At 34.1% G+C, this 21,125-nt stretch overlaps 1 protein-coding gene across 7 annotated transcripts in view; it reads right to left on the bottom strand.

Moving 5' to 3' along the window:
- Positions 1–21,125, bottom strand: part of LOC113504269 (phosphatidylinositol 4-phosphate 5-kinase type-1 alpha-like) — a 63,301-nt gene that overhangs the window by 9,638 nt on the left and 32,538 nt on the right. For 2 of the 7 annotated variants that reach the window (XM_026886488.1, XM_026886492.1), the window contains 11 exons: positions 20,607–20,759; positions 20,136–20,288; positions 19,013–19,161; positions 17,942–17,989; positions 16,028–16,120; positions 15,393–15,525; positions 14,789–14,876; positions 12,806–12,868; positions 11,543–11,548; positions 9,380–9,454; positions 6,574–8,631 (listed from right to left, as the gene is read on the bottom strand). In XM_026886488.1, the coding sequence (XP_026742289.1) occupies positions 7,505–8,631; positions 9,380–9,454; positions 11,543–11,548; positions 12,806–12,868; positions 14,789–14,876; positions 15,393–15,525; positions 16,028–16,120; positions 17,942–17,989; positions 19,013–19,161; positions 20,136–20,288; positions 20,607–20,759 (2,088 nt within the window). In that variant the 3' untranslated portion in view covers positions 6,574–7,504. Of the gene's footprint in view, positions 1–6,573; positions 8,632–9,379; positions 9,455–11,542; positions 11,549–12,805; positions 12,869–14,788; positions 14,877–15,392; positions 15,526–16,027; positions 16,121–17,941; positions 17,990–19,012; positions 19,162–20,135; positions 20,289–20,606; positions 20,760–21,125 lie in introns of those variants that run through there. The other 5 variants (XM_026886493.1, XM_026886489.1, XM_026886490.1 and 2 more) reach the window with 5 other exon arrangements.

The raw sequence follows: 21,125 nt of genomic DNA, 5'->3' as shown, positions 1-21,125 counted from the left end.
TATCGGACAGGGTTTTTTATAAATACTGATAGGTATTTGTGGAAGCGAGACAGCGCACTACACGGCGTCAAACAGCGTCCCTTTTCCACAAATACAAAAGTCTAACCTTCAGAGGGTGATATTAGACAGATAGACCCATTGTAACAATTCTCCAACAACTCAACGTCACAAATGATCAAGTGATTTAAGGATGAAGGGATTCCTATATCCTCTCTTATTTTACAAAGCTTCAACAAATGTATATCTACTGCTTAGATATCAGATGAAACTTTGTCCAGTTGGTGTTGCTTTATAATAACATATTCGACTAAAAGAAGTCTTAAAGGCTGATCAATTATTTTTTTGTTTCTAATTAAAAGATACCGCTGTGATAGGTTTAGTAAAAGATTGAGAACTAATCACAGCATTTGTCACACATAGTCGCAAGTCAATCTTTAATTATAACTTGATACTTGATAACCATCCGTCATTGAATTATTCCGAATCATCATTATTGTTCTATACAAACAAGTATTTCGCCTTAAAACGGAATGTTTTGCAATTTGCTTATAAGAGATGTACGTAAATTTATTTCGTTAGTAAGACAACACGAAAATCTTGGTGCAAAAACTAAACAGATACTACATCACGGTAACATCTAACATGACAGCTACATAAATAGAGGATGCAATAGAAGTGACAAATATTACAACAACGACCGAGCAGAAAACTCTATAGAAAAATGGCAGTCATTTGGTTCACAACTCATTCTAAACATGCTTAAGGCTCTCAGCCCAAACGCGCCTTGGAAACATCCCAAAATTTTCTTGCAATCTTCAAAAGCTTCTGAAGTATAATTCTTTATAACCAGATGTCCTTTACAGTATTTCTTCGATGTCTTTCCTCATTCTAATCATTCGCTTCTTATCAGATTTCCTCTTGAAACTACCCTTCTTTTTCTGCCTAGGTATTTTGTTAGGCGTTTTCGTTAACGGTGTCTCAGAAAACTGTTTTATTTTCTCGTGAACGTTGCCACTTATTGATTTTGAGACGACTGGGTTTAGCGCTGTTGTTGCTAGAGAAAAATGTTTCTTATCGACCGAGGTTAAGCTTCCGTGTGTATATTCGATCGGTTCAAACATTTTTTTTGTTTCTTTGACCAGTTTCTTAGGTTCAAATTTGTCCGACTGCTTGCTTTCTTGTGATGAAGATATTGAGCTACGTCGTGAACTGTCAGAGTCGGTTTGGGCTTTGAAAATACTCTTTTGGAACATATCGATCTTGGTTTTCGCCTTCTTGTGGCATATAACTTCGTCTTTCGTCATTCCGCGCGTGTAGGTACGTATTTCGACTTTCGGTTTCGGCTTCTTGTCTTGTGAACGAGTTTTGTCACGTTTCGATTGATTGAAGTTCAGTTTTTTTGTGATACCCGATATGATTCCTGCTTTTGCTCCGTTCTTTTCTGTCTTAGTTTCAACGACTACTTTTGGCGTCGATTCCACATTTGTTTTACTATCTTTAGCGTCAGATTGGTTGACTTTCTTAAGAGATTTAGCTGCGAATATTAGATCAGATGATTTGACGTTATGCACACTGACTTTCTCTGTGGACGAGTCTAAGTTTGTTGGTGATTTTCTTGATAACTTATCACCAATCTGTGTAACAACTTCTTTAACAAACTGCGATGGACTTTTAGACTGTGTAGTAACAACTTCTTGACTTTTGTGAGCCTCACGAATCACAATTCTCTCTTCGCTACTGGACTCAGTAAGAGACGTATCGTCGTAATCTCCAGAGTCCAAATGCTCTCTCACTATCTTATCAATATTGAATTTCGCCATCATAGAAGTCTGAGCTATCAGATCTTTAGCAGGATGCGATCTCTCTGTAATACTATCAGCTTCTTCTACGTAATCAAGGAAAGAGTTCGACGCGACTAACTTGGTGATCTTAACGGAACTATTGGAAACAGACGGTGGGATGCGACATGCAATAGGTTCTTTGAATATAAAATCATGCCCATAGAAGCAGAAGTCGTCATCACTGCTGGTGATGGGCGTCTGTGGAGGGATGTCACTCACAGAAATGCTTAAAGTCGGATAATCACCTTTCGTGTCGATGCTAGACGCTTGAGAGTTGCCCCCACCCCGTTTAGCTTTGGGCGAACCTCGCGGAGGGACCGGGGGCGGTACTCTCTGCTTTTGGGAGCCTTTCAACACAGCCGGGAACGCGATGTCGGGCTCAGACGCGGCGGTGGGCTTAGCCGACGACATAGTGACCTTGGCGGCGGTGGAAACCGGCGAAGTCACAGACGTCGGGGTTATATGAGCTGTCACATCCGATAAAGATACTGGCGATCGACAAAAACTCTCATAATGTTGTATAGGTTTATTAATATCAATCAAAATACACAATAATAAAATGTATAACCGAATTTGGCACATTAGAAAAAAATATAACAGTAAAATATTAAAGATTTGTGTATGAATGGAAGCATAGTTTAGACGGGTTTTAAGTAAAATTACATATCCAAAATAGCATGTTTAAATTTATATTTTTTATATGGAGCTTGACCGTTTAAATAACGTATTTTTTATTGGTGCATCAAGTTCGTTTTAGATTTTATAAAATAAATGACGGCATGCAGTTTTAGGGAGTAAAATAAAAGCCAAGTTGATGATATACCCAATAAGAAAAAGTTTCCAATAAGGTCAGCAGCGTGGAAAGGAGAGAGAACAAGACCATAAGTTTGATTATTAACTCATTGTGTTACAATACATACGGTGTGAAGCCAATAGGAGGTGATGGAGAATGACAACTTACCATACAGACAAAATATTAACAGCATTAATATTTTAACATCTTGTACAGACTATTTCGGAAGTTGGAAATCAGATTCTACACACTGTTATTGCACATAAACATGAATGAAATTCATTGTCTTAGATTACCCCTGGAGATGAATCTTCGCTTCATGCCGATGACTGGCGAGAAGTGGCGAAGGATCGGGTAAAGTGGCATTCTCTCGTATCAGAGGCCAAGACACAATTTGGGTCGCTGAGCCAACAAAGTAAGTAGATTTCCCTTACTAATTATAAGGGAGGTATAGTATTTTTTTAGTTTATTTTTTCGGCTAGCCGACCAATAGTAGGATTTTTTTTTCTGGAACTCGATTTGGAGTGAAAATATCATTACTATGTGTAGAAACAGACGATTTGCCAATATTCGTAAAACGCTAGAAAATAACGTATTTTTAATACTTTAATGTCAATCACGATAAGTTGTCATCCTAAATCAAATTGCAAAAAGCGTAGCAAGGAACATGGGTTTTTTTTTCAAAATTTTACAATTTGCGGGTAGATAGGAATTTGAGGTTATAATGTAATGAATTTTGAATATGGATACCAATTGAAGCTAGAAGCAAAAGCTTTGCTTTGTGATTTTATTAATTTTGATACGATTAAGCAAATGAATTTCAAACTACGTTTAGCCAATAGTTTATTTAAATGTTTAAATAAAGATTTAAATGTGTTAGTTTAAAGTTTTACAAAGTGTATTCCTTGCTACACTTCTTGTTTAATTTCAAAATCATTTTAGTTGGTAACATTTTTCCGTATTTTTATTTTAATGTATAACTGAATTAAGTTCAAAATTGAATACATCGCAGAGAACTTATCTACTTTACGTTGTTTAACAAAGTAGGTTTAATGTAAATATACTTGCAAAATTTCACTATAATTGAAAAACCTGCGTAAACGGATAACTTATTAGTGTTGCCAACAATAGAAAATGTTATTCCTTTGCATTATAACTACTATTGAATTTAAAAATGAAAACCAATTCACTCATTTTTTTATATTAAATTAATAACATTGCAACACAATATATAACCTCACCTGCTTTGACGCTGGCAACACCGCTCGATCCAGCTCCTATCCGTTCGATAGCGTGAAAATATTACGTTATACCCATGAGAGATATTGCAAGCATACATATTTATATTATAACACGGTATGTATATTGTTAAAGATAAATATAGGCACTCTTAACTTTCAAATATAAATTTAATAAGAATTTTGTTGAGCAAATGAAATATTAAAGCAGAATTTGTTATAAGTTAGTAAATGTTCTTTGTTTTAATATGTTAACTGGTGACCGCAACTTCTGCTGTATTTGGCATGTGTAAAATATTTTATGAGAACAATTAAAATTTTACATCGGGTACGCAGTTATCAAATCTTGTTTAGAATATCATCACTAACAACTTTATTGTTAAACTTGGCACGGCAAAAGAGGGTAATCTCAAATTAAACAAAAAATAATCCAGCCAACAAAAAATCATTTATTATCATATTATATACATAAAAATTTGGTCAAACACCACAAGCGCATACATCAATACACTAAACAGTCTGCCACACAAGTACACAACTAACATACATTTTACACGTTTAAATCAACTACAAAACTTTTGTTGACGACTGTACATCTTAAAGTATTAATTATTATTGTTGTTGTGGAAAACGTGAAAGCTATTAATGTCTAAAAAGTAGCAAAGAGAATGTGAATTAATAACGGCATGATTGATAAACTTAAGTATTATTGAACTAATACAAAAACGGCTCCTTCAAATATAAACTTGATTTTAGATTAATCTGTAAAGATGTACAGTCATCAACAAAACTTTTTAAGTTACATTTTTCTAATAATCATACATTTTTAATCTCAATACATTGTGAAAGGTGTAATTTTATTATATTATTCGTAATTATAAATAGGAAATCGAGTAAATATAGTTATTACAATAACTTCACGCCGTACAGTGGAGTGGGTTATTTGCAAAACAAGAGCTTATCAAAATGGGGCTCGGAATTCAGTCAATTCATTATAAAAGCACTTATTTTCTTTAATTAAAGAAGTTTAAGTTAAAGCAGTAGAAACGCAAGATATAATATTTTGTCAATCTTAAAACTTGGCTTCAATAGTGGCAACAAGCACACGCCAAGACGACTGCGCGTGACGTGCTTCAAGTTCTACCCAAGCTTAGGACAAGCATTTGTATGAATTTCGGGACACAAGAATTGCATTTCGAACTGCGGAAGTCGTTCAAGAAATTTATACAGCCGCAAATACAATATCATAAACTGCAAGGCTTTGTAAAACATTAAAGTTTACGCAAAAAGACTTCATCTTGACATTAGTGTATATTTAAACATTATAAATCTTAGTCTTGAATCTTTAATCAACTTTAACAAATATTCTAAAAAGCTTGGAGTTGCAAATCACCCAAACTTCACTATAGTTCAAATTATTTTATTAATTATAATTGTGACAATTGAAATACTATTGTTTTGAGGAATGTTCTACAGAGTGAGGGATATTTAACATAATTACATAAAAGAGTATTCTTTAAAAAACATATTACGGAAGACATTTCATTACTAATCACAAACAAACAAGAATTATTACTGTTTCTTTAAATATCAGTCTAATTAATGAAATAAATAATTTGAAGAAATCGAAAATAATTTTAAAAATATATCCAACTGGCTAATGTATCATATTATTATATACATAATTAAAAGATGTTTGCCCAGCATTGGGCTAAGACAGGCTGTCATATACATTAAACGACCAGCATATTATAATGTATATATAAAGAACCTAATTTATCAGTTTAAAAAAACACCGCCAAAGACATGTGAATTAAAAAAAAAACAGACACCATAAACAAAATAGAACAATATCATACAAAACTGATGTTTTCATGAATAAATAATAAATTCAAATTCATAGAAACATTTTGAATAAGTTATAATCATTATTATGAAGTATTTTTCATAGTTTTTGTATGTTTATTGCCGGTTTTTTTTGTGACTCAGGCACAAGTTTAATACCCTCGGACTGTTAAAAGGATATTAAATACTTGTGTTGCCTTATACAAAAAGGCCCTAAAAAAACTATTCGAATTGAAAAATCATCACTGGCTTATAACATTATTGAAATCAATGATGGATATTAATTGTGCCTAAAATAAAAATATAAAATCAACCCACAGAAGTTGATTATTCAATAACAAATTTCATTCCATCTCTTTCTAGTGAATACAGTTGAAAAGAGACAAAAAACAATCGCAACTACAACATGAGACTGAATGACAAAATACTACCACATTTATCTCTTTCCTGCAAACGTTATTAGAAAGAGATGGAACGATCATTTCGTCTACAGAAACCACTGCAAAGATCTGCTTGAAGACCTCAAAAAGAACCAAAACATACAAATCATTCGTTCATTTAAAATACTGTATATATTAAATCTCTTACACTGGAAAATATAGGTAACTTCAGAATCGACTAAGCATTAGGATATGTTTTAGCTTTTAGTCAATCTATTATATCGAAAACCAACAATCATATGTGCGTCAAATAATGTTCAAACCACCTTCAAAAACATTTGAAAGCCATGTTATTGCATGTGTGAAAGAGAAGGCTCTACGCTGTGTAGTGCGCTCTCTCTTTTTTTGTAAACTACTCCCGCACTAAGGAATTTAATAATTGTGTTGCGGGGTGTTTCACAAACATACAATTCACATGCACCAAGACTGATATCAGAACAACCATTCGTGGATCACACAAATGCTTGTCCTACGCGGGGATCGAACCCGCTAGACGTCGCGCAAATGAAATTATATCACTTTAAGGCTGTATTTCCACTAGACATGTGTAAGGTTACGTAGCGAGGGATGTGATTGTATAGAACAAATAAAATCGCTTCATTCACCTCGCCTCGGTTAGCACAACTCTTGTGAAAACGTAGCCTAAGGTGTGGTGGTAGGTATTCATAATCTATCATATATTTAAGATAGGTGTGAAGCAATTTTCTTTGACACATATGTTTATATTGGCCAAAAAGTCTAAGCATTTCGATAGTTATTCTCGATAGTCAGATAACAATTAATTTGATCGTTCATATATTTATCGAAGACTACATAACCTTGTAATAAATATGCATAGCATTGACTTAAGATGTAAAAAAAGAATATTTATTGTCAATGTTACTTTAAATTCACAAGGCGTTTTAACTACCTCTATATACTATCGAATTCATTTTCAAGCTTTATACTAAGTCTTTTCAAACGATTTCAATCGATGCTTTCTAATTTATCGATTAGTATTGACCGATTTTATACATTGATCGGTTTATATTATAAGTCAACGCAGGTAAAAAGAGCTCTGACGGTAAAGTGGAGGGGATATTTTTACTAATGACCGACAAATAACATCACACATAGCAATAACGTGTCAATAAAATCACGTTTCGCGAATGACTTTGAAAATAGACATCAACCTTCAAGTTTTCCCATCAAAATCGTTCATTATTTACGGACAATCAAAGATGTTATAGAGCCCATTTCACATGCGTCCACTTACACACCTACACTACGAATTTATCGAACAAATCGATAATCGATAGTACAGAATCAAAATCTAATTTAGGTACAACCATAAGCCTTCATAACCTCTCAATCAGCTGGCGGAACAACTATAATCGTACTGCCGCTGTCTTGAGTAGAATATATCTCTGCTTTCTCGATACTACTCCTTACGTAGACGATTTCTTTGATGACTTTCTCTGAATCAGAGTCTTTAATATCAAGTTCGTTTCCGTTTAATTTGACAACGGAAACGTGCTCTTTGATTTGAAAGCTTTTATCGTTCATAATTGGAGATTCTTGTCGTATATAAACTGTTTGCGTCGATCGAACCTTTCTGAAACGCATGTCTTTGGGCAAGGTTGACGTTTCTCTGGTTTCCAAAGACGGTGTTGCGCTTCTTCTATAGCTAGAGTTGAGACTTTTAGGTAGAGTGTTAGCTGTATTTGGTTGTTGTTCATTATTAGTCGTACTTTCAGTTTTAACTAAGCCAATATCGACGAAGAATTTCTTGAATTTTTCAACGAAAGTCGGTGATTTGGCTCTGTTTAGGCTGTTTGTTAGTCTTTCATTCGAATGTTCCGAGTTGACTTCGTCGATCCTCGCTGGTATATTGGAAGTACTCTTATGTTTCTCTAAGAAGTTGGATCTTCGTTTCCATCTGGAGTCGTCGTCTTCGTCGTCTATGAAGGGTATATCTTGGAGGTTATTCTCGTTCCTTGTATCGACGGCTGCATCCTTCTTCTTTGGGAAGTTGGTATGAGCCTCTACGTATATCTGAGGTACACTGGTACTGGTGTTGTCTGTCTGTATCCCGCTGTCAGCTAGACTGCCGTTTATATGTGAGCTACCGGCTCCAGTACTGAGGACTTTGGTTAGCTGATCGGATAAGGATTCCATACGGTCCTGTATTGATGCTCGGTAGACGTTGTTCGCGTAAGAAGTACCAGGGTCTCGGTTTATATTGGACGTGTCAAATTCTATTCTTCTGGGGAATGGTCCTAGTCTGTCTCTATCAATGATTTTCAGTCTGTCTGAGAGTACTGAAGGGTATTCGGTCGGCTGTTGTATGCTAGGATGCCTCTGATTCCATGTTGATATAGTCGTATCAGTAAAATCGCTCATACTCGATCGTATTGACGATCTGGGCGATAGTCGCGACTGCCTCAACAAATCAGGGTTGTAATCTTTAATCGGTCTGCCGATGTAGATACGCCCTGAATAACAAACGTCGTATTTAAGTCGTGCTAGCCCTGATTCGTGGTACATTTCAGTTTATTTCTCCCCGGCGACAAACCATGCTTTGAACATGTTTCAACACCAACACCGTTAGCACATTTAAAAACACATCACAATTTTTTTTTTGACGAAAAACGCGAGTGTAGAAAAAAATTGGAAAAAAAAATATGTCTACGAGTAAACGGGTAATGTAAAGGACGGTACACAACAGCGATTTGGGTAACAAACACCGGGAAGGAGGGGGGTTTGGAGGTGGGTGGGGGGTAAAATAAACTGAAATGTATAATAATATATAGGTACCAACATAATTCGCATTCAATGTTAGGATAGTTGGGGTTAAACTACAGTTTAAATAATTCGGTTAATAATAAACTAGGTTTAGTTGTTTTGAGCGTAACGGTGAAATGAGTTGATGTCAAAGATAATTCAGTTATAATACCAAGTCAAATAATCTATCATTCATAGAAGGCCTTGTTTGATTCTGCCCTTTAATTTTCACAGTAGTTTCAATATGTTTTTTGACTTAACCAAGAACAATTCACAAAAACTAAAAAAAACTTTTAATTAAAATAATAGACGTAATACGTCATAAATAGACGTATTACGACGTAATAGACTACCATACTGCAGTATTAAGACATTCAACAATCAACTCACTTCACCCTTAAAAAACCAAAAAAAATCTAGAAAAAATAAAATACTATAAAAACTCTAAACACATCGTACCTGGCGTGTCAATCTCCTCCTGGGGTCTGTTCGGCTTCGCGATGCTCTTCCGTTTCGACGGCGAGTGTTTCAATGCTACATCATAAACAATATATGTTAATAAAACTGTGTAAATGTATGACAGTCAGTTTGGAATATTATTGTGAATGTTGCATAGATAATTAGTTTTTAATTCATCAAGAAATATGTGTTCAATATTCTGGACGGATTAATTAGATTATTTTAAAGGCAAAGATCTAATTAAAATTAGAAATTATACACTCAATTTGAAAGACGGTCAGTGAAAAAGTTTAACAATAAAGAATATTGTTTTTTTTATGATGACACTGTCCTATAATGTGTTAAAAATATCTATTTATTGTGAAAAGTGTTAGTTACACATTAATGTTTGTTAGTTTACAAGACAATAAATGACTTCAATAACTGTTAAAATACAGAATAGTATCATTATTATTCAAGATTATTAGATAATTTGTTTAGAATAATAAAGAAAACATGGCTTTCCCTTTTATAATTACTTTTTCAAACATCACAATAATATTCCAAGTTAATTTAAAAAGATACTAAAAAATAAAATGAAAACAGCTCACTAGTCGTAAAAAGCTCATCGTTTATAATAAAGCGTATTCGCTTTTATAAATAAACACGCAAAATAATTGTCAAAAATCTCAAAAAAGCATTCTAATACGGTGTAGAATTTTGTGAAATCATAGTAAAATGAGATAGTGACGCCAGTGTTCAATGAATCTATCTTATATTTAGGGTCTGTTTCACAATCGCCACATAACTTCCCTTTGAATTACTTGACAGATTTTATCATACAAAGAATGTATAAATTTTACCGGATAGGGGCTGATCAGTGATTGTGAAGCAGACGCTTGATATAATAATCTATATTCGAGTTAGGGGTCTACCACCAGGTCTTAAAGTGATATAATTGTAGTTGTGGAAACGAGACAACGCTACAGGCACAGAGCGGCATCTCTCTTCCACACCTGCTATATTATTTTAAGTGGTAGTTGAGGCCTTCAGTTTTTAAAATAGCAAAGAAACTTGTTCTTTAAAAAAAAATAGATTAAATATAATGGCAAAGACACTGGCGAAACCATCTTATAGATTAGAAAAAGAAATAAATTAAAAAAAACAAAACGTAATTTTAGACAGTGTAGTGAATTCGATTTGAAATCATTTTGCAATTTTTAAAGTTGAAAAAGTTGTTAGCTACAAACAATGTTAGATACAGTGATTATTTATAACTTAGTTCTTTATCTTTAATCGACAAGTTATTAAAATAAAACTATCAGTGCAGTCGTTCCTTTCACACAACAGTGACAAATGACAGTAATATCAAATCCATAATGAAAATTATCTAATAAATCTCAATTTAATTAAAGTTTCAAAACCTTAGTCATGTATTAGACTACACACACGCACATACAAATAAAAAAACAAACTGCAAAATGACTCCAAACATCTCAAAGAAACAAAACTCCTTAAAAATAACGAAAAAAAGTTAAATAAAAAAAGAAGAACAATAGAGATGAGAACGTGCGTTTGTCGACATATCGATAGAAACCACAGACAAAGAGGGGGGGGAGCTAACTACATAGGGTGGGGATGAGAGTGTGTGAGCTCGGTAGATGGAGCCACTTGCTTGAATGTACTAGCGCACGTAGACCACAACACAGTTGGGTTGTTATTGTAAATATTATTCATTGATTAAGTTACATAAAAAATATCTGTTAAAATTATAATTATGTTAAAAAGTGTGAATTTACCATCTTCAAAGAACCATTTTATTATCAGCTATATCATTTTTTACAATCATACTATCAACGGCTGAATTGCTCATTTTGGAAAGTTTTTATAACAGTTATTGCTAGCTGAAATTTCATTTATCAGCTGAGGCTTTAATTCACATACGTACACGTTTATTTTATATTTAATTCACATTACATTTCTCATAAATAAACAAACTAAGGACATAAAAGAGAATATTTACAACAACAACCACACCAAAAACAAAACACTTTTACAAATCCAAACATCGACAAGACAAGACCATGAACGAATGGGTTGGAAAATAGGGGGTTGGGGGGCAAATCTTGGGGTCAATAGTCAACAACATCATGCTTCGAGACCCCATACAACACAGGGACTTACTTAGACCTCCACGAACCCGCGCGATTATCCGAAATCGGACAATTGTCGAAAAGGGGGGATAGAAAAAAAATACAGATATTATTTCGGTTGGCAACATTTTTCTTTGTGACGTGCATGAGTACTGTCATGCTATATATATATGTATATACTTGTATATTGCATCCAATCGTTTAAAATAAAGGTGACTAGTAACACATGCCTGATTAATTGCTTTCGAAACAAAAAAATAATAATTAAAATATACGAAAATAAAAATTTAGTACAAATTAAATCACGTTATCAGCAAATTCCTACAAAACACGGTTTAGGTGTTGGTGTCTTTTTTTAATTGTTATTTGCTTAGGATAATTCTAGAAAACAAAATAGTCATATTAAAACTACTACTAATAGACAGTCTTCTAGATAATAGATTAAGTTAAATTAGAAAAGGAAGAGAAATCATTTTATCTATTTAAATAAAAACATTTGAATTAATTAACGAGCATTTCCGTTTAATTACTAACTGTATACACTATTCATTCGTATAAAAACTCTACATAAAATGTTTATTTAGCAAAACTACTGAACTTATTTATTGGTAACTATGTTTGTCACCAAGAGTATGTAGAAAACATGCTTCTACAAACAAGACTTGGAGACGATTTTTCAATCATCAGTTAACTTCTATCTGAGGAATAAATATGGCCGTTTGACATATTTTCTATACGAAAGCTATCAAAACGTCAAACATATTCGTCGAATAAAAGTTATTCCCTCGGTAATCGGCCTATAACTTGATAATTTTTTGGTAATAGATAATTTCAGTAAGAATTCTATGCTCTATACATTGACTTGGTACTGTTAACTTTCCAAAAGCCTTTTTTTATGAAGTCAATACAAGAATAACTTTATATTACTCCATTCAGGCCAGATTTAGATTAAAGTAATGATTTTTTATGACTTATCTTACTTATTAATCACCCAATATCTTTCAAAATTACCTACCGCAAAGTTATCCAACTACGAAAAAAACAAGAGTAACAACACATCAAGATTGTGTATTTTTAAAATATCTTTTGCAACACATACCACACACAGTGACAGGTGTCACATTAAGCTACAGCTAAAACTAAACGTTTCACGTTTCATTCGACGCTTCTTTTATGTCTACAAGAGAACTAAAACTACGTTAGTTTGCGTAATACAAGCAAAGTTTCGATCACCAACACCCGCCCCGGACAGCACATCCACACACATTATTATATGTATATATCCCTACGGTACCTATGTAAGAGGTGACTAGCGTACGGAACTTGCGATGGTTGCCCTTGATCTCTGGTAGGTCCACTGATGCAACATAGATTCGTGTTATTGTTATTTTGTATTTTATCGGCGTGGTCTAGAGTTGGTTGTGCGTTTTGATTGATACTAATAGTTTAAGGCTTTGGTTTTTATTTAAAGGATTAAAATTTCCAAATGTGGTTCCCACCTACAATATACTTATTATTTTTAGTGTTTCAAAGGGAAAGGCTCATTTAATTTTAATTGATAATAGGTTAAAAAAGGATAATTTCAATTTCAAATATTCATAACTGGTAAAGAAACTCGCTTCAATTATTTTTTAGTCACAGCCTTAGTGACCCGTTTTTATGTCACTGCAGGGCAAAGTGTGACTAATAATTTAATCTTTTCCTTTGTTAATATACGTGATGCACGTAAAATACTAAACACATATCCCAGAATAAAACACCGACCATAATTTACCAGTTACTAAAGGTTAACAAAACGCAAGGCTTTATATCACTCACTCTAAACCACGCCATGGAACAAAATATCTTCGATACAGGCAATTTTGTTCTTCATTTTAAACACATAACAAATAAAGCTACATATTTTATTTAGTAGCGTTTTCTTATAACATAATTTTGAGACGTCTTTTATAGACAAAAAATATATTTTAAAACATAGTACCCATATAGAAAACCGTTAACGACTTCATATTGTGGACTACATTGTCCCGAATTGTATTCGAATAAAAGTATTGTGTTATCTCCGGTATTCTTGAATACCATCAGAGTTCACTTAGACATATTCCATTTCGTCCCATCCTGGGATCGAACCCGCACAACATTTAGCACCGCTATTAAACGTGAAAACCTATGCCACTTTGCGGTAAAAGTTTGCAAAACATATCATAGGTAGAAATATCGACTTTGTAATGTAATTGCGTCTCAAAATTATGTAATACACCTTACCCCCTATATATTAGGTAACATTTATTACGTTAGACACATAGTTAGCAAATTAACTATTGGAGATCGAGTTTACTAAGGAGTTTGAACATTGCAGTTATTTACGACGGTGAGTCTTAGTACACTTTCATTTATTTTTAACTCTTTTGACTTATATCATACAAACCATAAGTTTTATGTAAGGAGTTTAAATCCTTGCGTCATGGGTACACATGACACCCAAAATTAGAACAAGCATATGTGGATCATACAAATGCTTGTGTGACGCATGGATCGAACCCACGATGCGTCGCGCACAATGGGTGAAATGCGTCGACTTATACCACTCAGCTATCTGTTAGAGTTATTTAGTGAATCATGTTTTTGAACCAATCATAAGACGTTTTTATTTTTACTTCCGTCCCCTATTGGTATTATCGAAGTGTAAATAATTTTGTAACATCAAATAGTCTGCAATGTTTAAACTTATATAGAAACTGTGGATCTACTTAGGACCGCTTATTATCAGATCAACTTACAAATGGAGATGGGATGGTACACTATCACTATTAAATTCAATATTTAATTTATAACCATTTATATTTTATACATTGAATAAATAATTAAGACAAAGTACTAATTATAAAAAGTATACTGTTATGCAGAAATCATAATAATCATATTATAAGAATTATTATACCCGAAGCAACACAAGTATCGTTGACTGGCGTTGCCTATTTCAAGAAGAAATAGACAAAGTGCTTTAAAAATACAATCAAAAGTTTTGATATTTATCCCACCCATCTCCATTTAGACTAGAAAAATAGTATATTTCTAAAACAATAGGATTTAACTATTGGTTAAAGAAAATAGCGACATGATTGAGCTGATCTAATGATAGGACGCGATAGAAGAGAGAGAAACATCGAAATATTAAGTCTGGTAACCCTTTCTAACACTTATATTCTATATGGCAACATTTAATATGTATCTGTATTAGTATTTAATAATACATAAATCATGGAGTAATACTTACACGAAGGTATCTTCTTAAAGACGGTTTTAGCCATGAAATCTAAAAACCTCTGCGCATAGAAACTCGGTCTGTGGACGGAGACCGTGTCCTGAAAATGATATTAATGTTTAAATTAATTCTTGGACAAGTTACATTAATATTGGGTATATTTGTTGCTGCGTACTTGTAACTCACGTGTGATGATATGACCGGCGAAATGGAATTACACTTACATGATTCATAATATAACGATTTTAAAGAAAACGTGAATATTACTTTTCATCAGAGTAGCTCAGACCTCCATACCATAACAGTGGGAGACTGGTATCTAAGCTAGACTCTAGGCCTGTATTTTAGGCCACCAGGTTTTCGCCCTTTTATATAATGTTACATTTAGTGCTGTTTGTTCTATATTTATGTAACAAGTTATTATTATGCAAATAAAGAAGAAATAGAATAGAATAGTGGTGGATGGCCCCTGGTCTATCACATTTTACATTAAAGTTCTCAACAAGGCCTCTACATGTTAGACCTGTGACCCAGTGCACACCTTTAAAAAGGACCGGGTCTCTTCACATGAAGTGATTCTGTGATTAAAGAGAAAATATAATATAATAAAACTCACCCCATCGTGAATCATACTCTTCCACGTGTGTTCGAGCTTCTTGCGCAGGCGGTATGATTGGAGGATGTCGATGATGCCCAGGAACAGAAGCAAGCGCTCGCCGCGGGCGTTGCGAGCCGGTATACCGCCCGGACTGATGAAAAAAAATCATAAAAATATTCCACAACTTTCACACAACGCCATCTATAGTAAGGCCAACCAGACGAGATAAAAAACGTAAACAAGCGGACCGTTACTGAGTTACATTGCGATAGCGAGGGTTTATTATCCCTGTCCTTATCACTCGTACGCGCATATATGGAGTCAGTTGGTCGATGACAGCTGTCGCTATGTGTTTCGTGGAACAAGAGAGCAATCAGTACGTCAGTTGACAACATTTGGTCAGCCATGTTGTGAACAAGTTCATTTCTTCATTTTTGACAAAATTCGAACTATATAATAGTCAATTCCAATAGAAATGTTATGAACCCCTGAAAAATTGTTTACATTCTCGTCTGTGGCCTTCTGACCCAGACTGTCAGCATTTTTATTATTTTATTTATTTATTTATTAAACAGTTTACATTAATATTTTATTTTACATAAAACCCCACAAAACTATTTAATTGAATATCATAGACTAGTATGTCTACTCACGGCACATCGTCCTCTTCATCGATGGGTTCACTTTCAGCCTGTATGCTCTCCATCGCCGTGGAGTGGGCCACCAGTCGCTGACGGTTGATGGATCTGGAAGAGACGAGGGTGGATATAAGCTGGGAGTCGATGTGGTGCTTTCATGTACAAGTGTTGGACATTAGACATGGGTGTGAGAATAGGAGTGGTTTTTGGACTTTTAATATTGGACTGCTAACCTTTTAGTCAAGGTATCGTAAAATAACTTATTGAGACAAGTAACCTTTTTAAATTTCGGATATTTTTAATTGACCATTTAAAAATAATCGACCATCGAAAAGTAGACGGTTCTTAATTCGGCAAATATGTTAAGTTGCAGTTTAAACAACTCATATATTATGTAAACTAGAAACATTAGACTTAACTCGCTTAAGACATTTTTAAAATCGACATAAATTCCATATTAAATTAGACAGGAATACTGTTGAATAAATAGTAAAGCTATCATCAAAGATATAAAGTAGAATATTCAACCTCTCAAACAGGAAATGTTAAACAAAAGCTATCAGGAATTTGATAGGAGCAAAACACTTGCACATAAAAACAGTAACATAGAACATCATTATTTGTTAAATAAAACATTCTGAAATTTACTCTTAGTGTATTAAAAGTGCAGTGAGAGATTTAAACATGTACAATTACATTTTAGACCATATACTCTAGCAAATATGGTTGTTAATCATCAACCCGAGGCAAATCTATTGAAAAATAAAAATATATTTAACTACAATCAATGAAGAAGCAACCTTAAAGTCAAACATTTAAGGTTGAAAATCGTATAAAAGAAGTTATTTTAAGAGGGTTTGTCTAAAATGTAGTTTTCCATGTTTTTTAAAATATTACAAAACGGTTTTCTATCGACTGAAGAGTTTTACAAGTAAATGCATGCTTTTAGAATTCATACACATTCATTTGAAGCTCCAAAGTAGATCTAAATAATACAATTATGTCTAGACTGAAAATATATAAATGATTTATTAGGTATCTAAGGTCTAATTTAATATATATCTCTATCTTGCTAGCAATACATAATTGCTTTTAAGAGCTCGAAATTTTTGTCATTGTGTAAGTTAAATGGCGTACTACACTGCTTAAATGATTCACATCGATTTTGCTATGTCTATAACATATGGAATGAAATATATAATGAAAGTCTAGACTAGAAATTAAATAATCAGTTAATCTCGGACCCAACAGTTAAGGGCTATGCATTTTCTTTACAAAATTTACTTTAGAAACTTATCAAGACTTCATATATTGTTATTTCTAAGTGATCAAGATATAATATATTTTGTTTCATATCTAAGTACGTAATTATAAAGAACAATACTACAATGGAGCCTCTTATTATTGATGTTAGAACATGCATAATATAATAAACAATTGTTTGTTATTTCAGTTAATATACCTATTATAGGAGCACATGACGGGAGGGCTGAGATGTATCGATTGTCGGTTGTTATCGATTACTTTTATCGATATTTTTAGCATCCGAACAGGTGTATTTTAAAGTTAACAAAATCATATTTGAAACATAGCTTCTGGGCGTAGCGTAGTCTTGCTGAATAGCAAGACTCCAATATGCCGAAACAAAAAATACGTCTTACATAGTATGTGGGATTATGAAAGCTTTGTATGGATAGTCCAATATTATTTTATCGGCAGAAATTCGGCAATATCCATGAACAAGAGCAGCATTCGAAATATGCGTAGTATTATGTCTTGGATAATGAGTTAATAACGTCTTATTTTAAACTATTAAATCTCAAATGACCGACAATCAATACACCCCAAGAAATTAAACATACATAATAAAAAATAAATGTTAATAATATAAATTAAAATAAACATTCAAACATATAAACTCAATCGTACTGGGTTCGTTTGACTTGCGCGGTGAAATCCTCCCTCCCCTGTTCCGATCTGAAAAGTGTGTATTAAAAAAAACAAACAATAACTTTACCGCCACCGAGAGAATAAAAACAAACATACAGAAATACATTTTATTGGTGTGATATTAAAATTAATACTTTAGAACTGTATTTTTATAGTAACTATCGTGAATATGATGCAACGGCTCGACTCGCGATCCCGTCGCGTCAGCTCATTATTAGAGACTCCGGTTGGGTCCGAAACTAGTCGGGCAATCCCGATAAATACGCGTGAGTAAACCGTTACATCATTTAATAACTTTTAAACTATTTTTATCTGTTCATAGTTGATTTTTAGAATACTTTAAGTGATATTTTTGCATGATAGTGTTGTTCCTTGTTCGAACGAATATGATGACTAATTGTACAAGAAACAGCACTAAAACGAGATATGAATTTATGCAGACGTTTTGCATACGTATAAAATAATAAAAATACACTTAAAGCTTTGTGTTTTTTTGCTTGCAAATATAATATTTGAAAAACAAATTAAGAGGTAAAAAACATTTAATTTCGAGGAATATTTTTTAAGTCTGTTATAATTCAGTCATATAGACTTACAGTTATAACTTTACAAGCGTTAGCGCTGATCGGATCGTTCAAATGTATAGGGTGAAATTATTTTTTTAATAATGCCAGTTTGCTACTTTGAAGTTTGTTACGTCGTTTCTTTTTCAGCGAGAGCTTCAAAACGATGAAGAGCGTTTTTATTATTTGACCTCCATAAAGGGCGATTTGTAAGCCTGTGTACACATTCCTAAATAATCAGAGACACTACAAAACATCGTGAGGAAACCAAGATAAAAACTAAAATCTGAAAGTCAACCTTCCATAATATAATTTATGGGAATAGGTGCTGTGCCCAACTTATTCTTCTTTTCATTGTAATTCTAGGCCTCCGACGTGACTTAACACATCTTTGAAAAATCCTCAAATATACTGAATAAAAATAAGAGCGATCCGATCAGCGTTAACGCGTCTTTGTGATCAAAATAAAGGTTTATATATCCCATACCTCGTCCGATTCAACCCGCTCTTCTTGGGTTCGCCCTCCGCGTCGTCGACGTCGCTGTGTCCGGAGTCGGTACGTTTGCGAGCTTCCGTCTTCTCGCGCTGAGCCTCGTCCAGATTGTGGATGCCGACTAGGAGGGAGTAGTCCATGATCTGTGGATAAAGGGTTAGTAGTTGGGTTGAGTGGGTATTCGTAGTCGGATATTTTGTAATCGTGTGTAATTTGTTATTTGAAGGAGGTTTAGGAGTCCTTTAAGGAGACTTGTAAAGGGTAAGTAAATATGGCATACATTGTTAAATCAAAACTTGCTACCGGCTTAATTAATTGTGGCCAATCTTCAAGTCCTTCATTCAAATTCATCCGGTCTCAATATTTTATATGAATTCATAGTATTGACTGTTTTCTTGAGTTCTCTAGATTACATAATATGAACTCGATTTTTCAGTAAGACTTGTTATCAATAATTCTTAAGGCAAACTTAGACGCGAACGAGAAAGACCTTACCGTACAAACCGACCGTGTTCCACTCGCGCGATATTTGAACCAGTCCGAATCAACCCTAACAGTCGACGTTTATTAGGTCCAACTTATAATATCCGAAGCTCAGTCGGGTCTCATATCATGTTATGCGGAGGAATGAAAATCATGTGGTAAAGAAGTCAAGCATAGATGAGGATGGATGTAGGGGAAGAGGACGACCAAAGAAACGATGGATAGATTGTGTGAAAGACAATAAGGCTGCAAAGAGTGTTTCCTGTGAGATGAAGGCTGATAGGAAGGTATGGAAGAAGAAGACATGTTGCGCCGACCCCAAATAATAATTGGGATAAGGGCAGGGGAATGATGATATAGATAGATAGAAGATAGAAAATTCTTTATTGCACACCACATAAGTACAGGATCGGTAATAAATAAATAGTTACATGATGCCGCAACGGGCGGTCTTATCGCTAAGAGCGTACTTTTACAGACAACCTTTGGACGGACTAGATTCAGAAGGAATAACTTTTGTGCAGGGAGTCCGCGATTCACAGTTCAAAATAATAAATGATGCTGATTACTGATGGGTGGGGTCCCGGGGTTTTGTAACCTCATGTTCGGGGTCTTTAGAGTATGTAGGTCATACCTTAAAGCTCTCCAGCACCCTACAGTCCCGCTGCATGGTCTTGATGAGAGCGTTGTACGTGTCGGCCTCAAGGAACAGACCCTCGGTGTGGTGTTCCATGAAGTCCAGGTCTTTGTAGGTCGGTGAGGTCTTTTGACGCTCGCCTTTGCTTGCCTGGAAACAAAATGTGAAGTGGTAGATTAAAAAAAAACGATAGGAAATTTAAGTAACATGTACAAAGATGCATCAGAACAAGCACTTTTGGATCACACAAATGATGCTCTAAGCGGGGTTCGAACCCGTGACACGTCGCTTAGATGGTTGGGAGTGGTCTCCTATATAACTCGGCTGTCCAATTTCCATCTATGCGGCCCGTGTTGCGGTTTAATAATTAGGAAACCGAGCAGTCTCACAGATCAAAATGAATTCATCCAAAAAGACTTTTAAGCCTTTTTTTAGAAAAAGACCAAAGTATATTTGTGTATACCATACCTTCCTCTTATACGTGGACCCTTTAAGATCGTATTTCTGATGCAGTTTAATGGAAGAAGGCAGTATGTTGTTCATAGCAACGAGTCTCACGTTCTTGCTGTTGCACTGGTAGCAGTATAAACCGAAGAATTTTGGTAATAGTGTACGTGGGTTCTGCAATAAACAATTAGTAATATTAAAAAGAGATGGTAGATGCGTTCGGCCTGTAGTGGGAGAGAGTTGGGTAGAAAAACAAGTTTCGAAAGACTATTTTTTGGAATATGGTAAAAAAAAAAAATTTTTTATTCTTTCATCTTTAATTTGAGGTCTTCAGTCGCTGTCGACATAAAAACACAACAAAGCGTCTTGTTTTATTTCGAGATTAAATTACGATTATTTCAGTAAATCTACAACAGCTGTGAAAATATCTTTTGTAACTGAAAAATCTGTGAACAATTCTTTTAAATCCTGAGTAAATAAAAAAAAGGCTAGCCGTTCCACTGGTTTTGCCTTTTCGACGAAGTTCAGCGGATCAGATAT

Source organism: Trichoplusia ni, chromosome 21 (assembly GCF_003590095.1).
Source record: "Trichoplusia ni isolate ovarian cell line Hi5 chromosome 21, tn1, whole genome shotgun sequence".
Lineage (NCBI taxonomy): Eukaryota > Metazoa > Arthropoda > Insecta > Lepidoptera > Noctuidae > Trichoplusia > Trichoplusia ni.
Note: the sequence above shows the minus strand (reverse complement) of the source record. Positions and strands in the feature narration are given on the sequence as shown.